At 31.2% G+C, this 8,031-nt stretch overlaps 1 protein-coding gene across 1 annotated transcript; it reads left to right on the top strand.

The window, feature by feature from the left end:
• Positions 1-586: 586 nt before the first annotated feature.
• LOC123668799 (titin-like) lies at positions 587-7,456 on the top strand. Its single transcript, XM_045602491.1, has 10 exons — positions 587-1,688; positions 1,759-1,937; positions 2,028-2,306; positions 2,715-2,782; positions 3,498-3,659; positions 3,876-4,075; positions 5,633-5,936; positions 6,087-6,425; positions 6,508-6,799; positions 7,244-7,456. Exons 1-10 carry the CDS (start codon positions 719-721, stop codon positions 7,343-7,345), a joined length of 2,895 nt encoding a protein of 964 aa, XP_045458447.1. The 5' UTR covers positions 587-718; the 3' UTR covers positions 7,346-7,456.
• The last annotated feature ends 575 nt before the right edge of the window (positions 7,457-8,031 follow it).

Below are 8,031 nucleotides of genomic sequence, written 5' to 3'. Positions count from 1 at the left end.
ACGATTGTTATGTGTTAACTAACAACCCAAAGACCTTGAAATATACGGGATAATCTTTAAAACATTTTCGTCTTAATAAAAGAGAATTAATTAAATCTGAAAAAGCGTAAACGAATTAAAACTAACTACTAATTTTGAATTTCGTCGTCTCCTTCAAGATGCTGTGCAGTCTTTCGCAAGTGTAGAATTTTAGAATAAAAAGATCCATCAACTTAGTTCGTACATGGGCTCAAATTGTAACCAGTTTCATTTACATTTATCCGCCAGAGTGTCATTATTCTATTGATTACAGATTACAATATATTAAATATCTTTAGTGTACATAAATTAATATGTTAGAGTTTTTTTTTAGAAAGTACAGGTAATAATAAGTACTTTGTTATACTATTCTGCCTATTAAACATTTATGATTGATTTGTTTATTCTCATTAAATCATCAGTTCGTTTAGGATGTAGTATTTATTAGTAAAAACAGATTTAAAAAGTCGTCCTTAAATATTATTATTTATCTGGACTGTAATATCAGGAGGTACATTCACTGTCTATTTTCTTTTACAGAAGACTGATGATGCTGAAACATAAGACTGGAGTAACGACTATTTTAGAGAATACAAAGTAACATGAAAGTTTCTTAATTATTTTCGTAATTAAGATATTTCACGTTAATCTTGTCATATAAACATTTGGTAAGATAAGACTTAATTTGACAAGTTTATCTATGACCTATGAAAACAATTATTATATGGGAAATATGGAAATAGAAGAACCCTTACAAGATGTTGTTACCGACGAATTTTCGTGTGCTATATTTGAGTGTAAAATAAGTGACTGTTCGGAGCAATGCGTGTCATGTAGATGGTACAGGGATGGGAAACATATAGAATCATCACGCAAATTTAAAATAACGTGCAATGGAAAATTCCATCGGCTAGAAATAATTTCTCCTACAACTCACGATCAAGGTGTTTATGTAATTTTACTAAAAAACCATTTAGGTGAAGTATTTTCTAAGGCAAATTTATATGTAAAGCAAATTAAAGAAAGCGATATTTACAATGATGTTCTTAATTTAAAACCAATGCATAAGCGTTTTCATGTTGTCAAGCATTTGAAATGTATAAAAGTACTAGTTGGCGATACCATTGAATTAGAAGCCGTTTTTAGTTGTGACGCTTTAGAAGATTATGTATGGTTTAAAAGTAATAATTTATTACTACAAAATGAACGTATGATATTATTAAATGATAAAAGGACGACCACTCTTTCGATATTGTGTGCAAAAGAGACAGATTCTGGTATTTATCACGTGGTATCAAAGTCTGAATATGGTATTGCGTCAACTTTTGCAAGTGTTGTAGTAGTAAATGTGGACTTAAATACTTTAAATATTAGCGAATTAGTGCCCTGCATAGATGAGACTTTACCCGAAGAATTGGAAGTGAACGAAGGAGAAGATCTAAGACTCACGTGTAAAGCTTCGTTCGATGTAAACACCACAATATATTGGTCTAAAAATGGAGAAATAATAGAAGAAAATAAAAATATAGTAACAGAGTACTATAACAATAGATACATTTGCTTAAAGATAGAAAATGTTTCCTTAAATGACGGTGGTGAATATTCAATCGTTTTGTTGGATAATATCACAGGTCAAAAAGATTCATCAACTTGTTTTTTAACGATCAACGGTACGTATCTGTTTAAAGGTGAATCTTATTTATGGATAATGTTCGTATGAAAGTTACCCATATTTTTCAGAAATACCAAAAGAAAAACGATGTTTAGTGCAGGTAAAGCAAGCATTAAAACCAGTTATGACTTGCTTTGGAACAAGAATTTCATTCAACTGCACTTTTGCTATAGATGACCCAAGATTTTATTACGTAGTGTGGTATGTTGGTCATTTTAGAGTTGAACGAACAAATCACAAGTTTCACGTAAGAATATTAATACTTTTTTGCAAAAAAAAAATCTATCACATTCGTCAATGAAAGAAAAAATTAAAATCTATTTCATTTTTATTTTAGATGATGCATAGCGGTGGAGAATTCTATCTAGTTATTAAACAAGTTGAACCAGGAATGAGTGACCAAGTTATCTGTGAACTTCGTAAAGCGCTACCTAATAGAAAATCTATTTTAAGTATTAGTACTGCAACTACTCTTACTATTGTACCACATTCGATAATAACTAGAGAAATAAAACATAATGAAGTTGTGGTTGGTCGAAATATCTCCTATGGAACTAACTCTAAAGTAGAGATTCCAGTATTAGGTTACAATGTAAATGGAATTCACAATAACGTGGTGAGTAAAACCTATTACTGTTTTTATTTCCATTAATTTAATTAAAAATTTGTATGAATAAATTATATCAAGTTGTTTTTATTTTTAGACAAGCCATATCTTTGCGAATGTTTAGAATGTATCTTACAACATTTGTTTTTTCTTCATTTCAAGATTGTTATCGCAATGCGCATTTTAAATTTCCTTCTATGATAATGTTATCGCTGCGAATTCCTTAAATGCAATAATTTCCATATCCAATGCCTATTGCGTTTATGTTGCAAATATCAAAATAATGTATTCACTATTTTATATTAAATAATATTATAATATTTATTCGTAAAGATTTCTATATGAAAAAACGTTAACAAATCATATTTTTTATCAAAATAATAATAATAATAATAATAATATTTAAATTTATTTTAGGTTTCGAGAAATCATGATGTGGAGGATAGTAAGAAAACTTATAAAAGAATGTACATCACGTATTGCAGGTAATTTTTAATTTTCTTTTATTAATATGTTATTATAGGTGCTTATCTCTTATTATCATAAAGTAGTATATAGTGATTGGTTTGACCTTAAGGTCTTAGATGTTCGCACAATTTCAACTACAGCTCATAACGATGATCTGAACTTGAGATTGTCTCTACCTAAAACCTTGAAAGTTACTTCTGCTGCAACCAGTACAGTTTATACTACACTAGTTGCAGGCTGCAGCGTGTTTTTATACATGTCCATGATCATTTTGGTTCAAACTGATGACCAAACAATCTTCAGTTTTCAACTCATCCTCTGAAACTTCGAAGCGAAGCATAAAAAAGGTTGCAAAAAAGAAGAAAGGCTTTTAACAAATAAACAATTATATAGTTCGATATGCCAGAGAATCACCAAAAAAGGGTTACGTTAAAGTAGTGTCTTTAGTAGAACATTTACTTTTAAATATTTGTTTTTATAACAAATTTTATTCTAGGTACACTAACACCATACACCAGAGCGGTTGTTAACATAAATTTAAGGGGTTGTCCTCTTGTCTGTTTGTGGTGTGTCTAGTATCCACAATCATGTTCAGCTTGTACAGCACGATCGTTAACCTATTTATGTTACAAAATTTATTTATCTATATACAAAACAAATTTTACTTTTCATTAAAGAAAATAACTTTGAAAGTTTTCAAATAGAAACGTGGTGGGAAATGGATTAATATACTTTAAGTTTATTTTCTTTCGTGGTTAGATTAGACGACGATAATTTTTACTTGAGCGCATCGAACAATGATGAAGAAAGACATTGTGAATGTTTGATGATTCACCATAAAACTATTGGCGGTCAATCAGCGAAAGCGCCTTCTAAGATCGTGGTAATAGAATGGTAAGTACAAGAAAGGTAATGATAATTTCAAGAAATAAATCATAACATTCTAGGTTTCAAAAAAATTAAAAAGTAGATGTAAAAAAGATAATATTAGCTAACGAATCTTTTTCGATTTAGGACGGCCGTTATGTAAGTATAAAAATAAGTCATTAATTTTGATATTCTTTACTTATTGATATATGATTTAGATAAAAATATTATATATAATCTTAGGCACGACTCGGAAGCCGAAGTATCAAGAAAAGTTTGGCATCGCATCGAGATAGGCGACTCGAATAATGATTTTGTACAAGCCGGCGTTTCGAGTGCCCCGATGTTTGAAATAAAGGATCCATCATTAGAACAAATTATGAAGTTCCGGATATCAACCGAAGAACCATTACTTAACACCGATGAATCAAGAGTTTGTATACGTGAGCTGCTTTAAACATTGTTTATATTATTTTATAACTTCATTTCGTTACGCACGTTAGGATGTGCAATACTCGGCTAGAACGAATTCGGGTGAATAAAATTTTATAATGCTTAAATGTTTAAATATAGGCTTAGAATGTAAAGAGTGGCTACCCGCACCACTCTTGTAGGTGTCTTAGAATGCGTAAGTTAAAATTAAACAATACAATACGTCCTTAAGTTTGGTAATGCAAGATATTAAGATGGTCTAGTAACTGCCTTGCGATTGACGCGGTTTTTTTACCGATTTCAAAAAAAAAGGAGACCATACTCGTAAGTTATACAATTCGAATGTATTTACCACACCTCCAAAGAGCCTCTTTATTATCATAATATTTGTAGCAATGCACTAATATGCTATAAATACTCATCAAACTATATAATACAATAATAGTAAAAATAATCGATTAAACAATTATGTTGGACTTTTTTGATGTATGAATGATAGCAAAATACCGCGGGAACCCCTTGACGACATAAGTTGTTTTTTTTTAAATTATTTTAGGAAACTATTATATTTACTAAGAAGTCTATTGTATATGAAGGCTGAAAACTTGAGGTTGCTCAATTCGACCATATATATATATATATATATATATATATATATATATATATATATGTATGTTCGGGGACAACTCCGTCGTTTATGAACCGATTTTGATAATTCTTTTTTTTTGTTGGAAAGGAGATATCCCTAATTTGGTACCATGATAAGGAAACCAGGATCTCATGATGGGATCCTAGAGAAATCGAGGAAAACTCTCGGAAAATCCGCATAACTTTTTACTGGGTGTACCGATTTTGATGATTTTAAATTTAATCAAAAGCCGATGTTTATCATGTGGTCACATTTAAATTTCATCGAGATCTGATTACAACTTTTGGAGTAATCTTTGATAATGCGTATTTATTTGACTATTTTATCGTCTACCTACGTTATATTACTTGTCGATATACTTCTTCTACGTTATATTATTTGTCGATTACTTGTCGATAGTCGGTTTTTCTTCGTTTGCCTGCAAACACAATTATTATTATAATAAATATTTTTACGTTTCTACCAGAATACAACAATTTTTGATTATAACAAAATTATTCTACATTTATTTAATTATTTACACATTGATATGCAAACTATCCTTGTTCCGTAAATTATAAATTGTAAAATGACAATAATACTTAGTTCAAATTCAATATTTGGTTCAAATTATACAGAGGTGGATTGAGGGCGGAGGTGGGACATTTCATTACTGATCTTGATAATGATAATCTATATATTATTACTTGAAGCTAAAAACTTTGTACCCTTTTTTGCGAAAATTGCGCGGACGGGGTAGTACAAATTCCGACCGCTGGGCGACCACTAGTGTGCAATCATTTCACTTGTTAGTATTTTTAGCAAGCTGTCAATTGTACAAATAATATTTAGGTATAATATTTATGTACTTTAATAAGTATTTTAAATTTATGCAATTTATTTTGTATAAACTATTAAAAATGTTTTTTTCCATACATAGTACCATCCGAGAAAAATGTAAACACTATAAAAAAAAGTATTACTTTGAAGCCGATGGAAGAATTTGACGCAAATTTTACAAAAACTGGTGACATAATAGGCCATGGTGCATTTGGTAGTGTTGTATTAGTTTATAATGATAAAGGAGAATTTTATGCGGCAAAAATACTAAAAACTAGGACACAGAAAAAGAGAGATGCCGCTGTAAGAGAATACGAAATGATGAGGAGATTGCGACATCCAAAACTCGTGGAACTTTACGATTCGTTTCAATCGAGGGAATCATTTATTCTAGTAATGGATTAGTAAGTGCATATTGTCTTGAAAATATGTTATGATGGAACGGAATCGGGTTCACTTAGTCTTATCAATACAACTTTACCTACACGCATAAAGAGATAGAAAACGATCATTTCTTATCTTAATTATTTTTAAAATTATTGTCTTTGTTGTAGTTTATGGGGTGGAGAGCTATTTGACAGAATAGTGGAAGAAGAACACATAAAAGAAGTGGACGTAGTTTCCTACGTCCGACAAATATGTGAAGCCCTACTTTACTTACACGAACGACAGATAGCTCACTTAGACTTAAAACCAGAAAATATAATTTGCCTTAGTCCGAATTCTAGACAAGTAAAAATAATTGATTTCGGTTTAGCTCGAGTACTAGATGCTAGTCATGTGACGAGGGCTATTTACGGAACGAGAGATTACGTCGCTCCTGAAGTATTGAATTTCGAACAAATCACCTTGGCGTGTGATATGTGGAGTTTGGGCGTCGTAACCTATATGTTGTTAGTGTATAATATTTTAATTATAATCTTAAAATGTTTTTGTGTAAACGTGAATGTAAAATTTTACAAAACTTTATTGTAGATTATCTGGGGTTATGCCATTCAGTGGTGATAGTTGGCCGGAGCGATCAGCAAATATTACAATGGCCAATTACAACTACCACGAATCAGCTTTTAAGGAAATATCTGATCTAGCTAAAGATTTTGTTGATCGTCTTCTTGTTTTACAACCTGAAAAGCGCATGAAATCATCTGTCGCACTAAATCATCAATGGATAATAGAGGGACCTCCTGAAGGCACGAGGGCCGGGCGTATGAAACGAGCTCAAGAAAACTTGAAATCATACCTAGCTAACCATAGAGCGAGATGGCAAGTAAGTTGCGTTAAAAAATTAATACTATTCATTAATTTCCTTTAATAACAACCGCTTTGGTGTAGTGTTGCGACTAGTCGCTTAAAACACCGACGGTTTGCGGGTTCGAATCCCGTTTGGAATGGATATTTGTATTTGCACAAATATTCCTTTCCGGTTTGAATATATGTCCTTGCACCCACAAGGTATAAGTGTACCTCCCAACCGTACCTCGGAGAGCACGTTAAGCCATCAGTCCCGATTGTTATCATAAATACCTGATAGTGATCGTTACTCAAAGTAGGGAACATTTTCGCCAACCCGCAGTGGAGCAGCGTGGTGGATTAAGTTCTAATACTTCTCCTACACCAAGAAAGAGGCCTATGATGCCCTACACATATTTCACATAACACAATTACGTACATAAATTAGAAACTGTATTATTTATTTATGCTTTTCTGTCAGAGAGCTGGAAATGTTATGATAGCAGCGCACAGACTTCGAACCTACATGGGCAGTCAACGAAGCCTCATCTCAGCTGAACGAGAGTCACCTCGAGTAACTTAGTTTTTCTAGGCTAGGCATCAAGCCTTATTTCTAAAACATTGCAGTATTGAAGTGAATGTATCAATTTCGAGAAAAAATTGGTATCTTAATAAAAAGCAAGACCTAAAAAAAGTGACTTAAATTATTATTTTTCAAATGACATCAGTATAGGTATATTATTTAATTATGATAATATTTTTGAAATTTAATTAAACATATTAAGTACAATGTCTATTATCTATATATTAATACGCGAAGCAAAACTTTGTACCCCTTTTTACGAAAATTGCGCGGACGGAGGAGTACGAAATTTCTTATAATTATAGTTTATATAGAGAAGGAGTGCAGAATGCTAATATTTTTTTTTAAATTATCCATAAAAAAAGTATTAAATCAATAAAATAAAAAAATAAAAACATTACGCACACTACCATATACTTGACACATGCATGCATATAAGTATACTATTTTGTCGATTGTCAGTCTGTAGTTAAATTGAAAATTTTAAAAAAAGGTTCTTTATTTTCATTATTTTTTGGTTTTCCTTAACTTAAATTTTTAATTTTGGTCGAATTTCAACCTCTGGGCGAACACTAGTATCAATAAATAACTCAAAAACACCAAGACGTTTCATTACGCTAAACTAAAGCTATAATTGTAAGGAATGAGTATTATGTTAAAAATCGCTAAATGTGTAGATACTGCAA

This window comes from Melitaea cinxia, chromosome Z (genome assembly GCF_905220565.1).
Source record: "Melitaea cinxia chromosome Z, ilMelCinx1.1, whole genome shotgun sequence".
Taxonomy (NCBI): domain Eukaryota; kingdom Metazoa; phylum Arthropoda; class Insecta; order Lepidoptera; family Nymphalidae; genus Melitaea; species Melitaea cinxia.
This window is presented reverse-complemented; position numbering and strand designations above follow the sequence as displayed.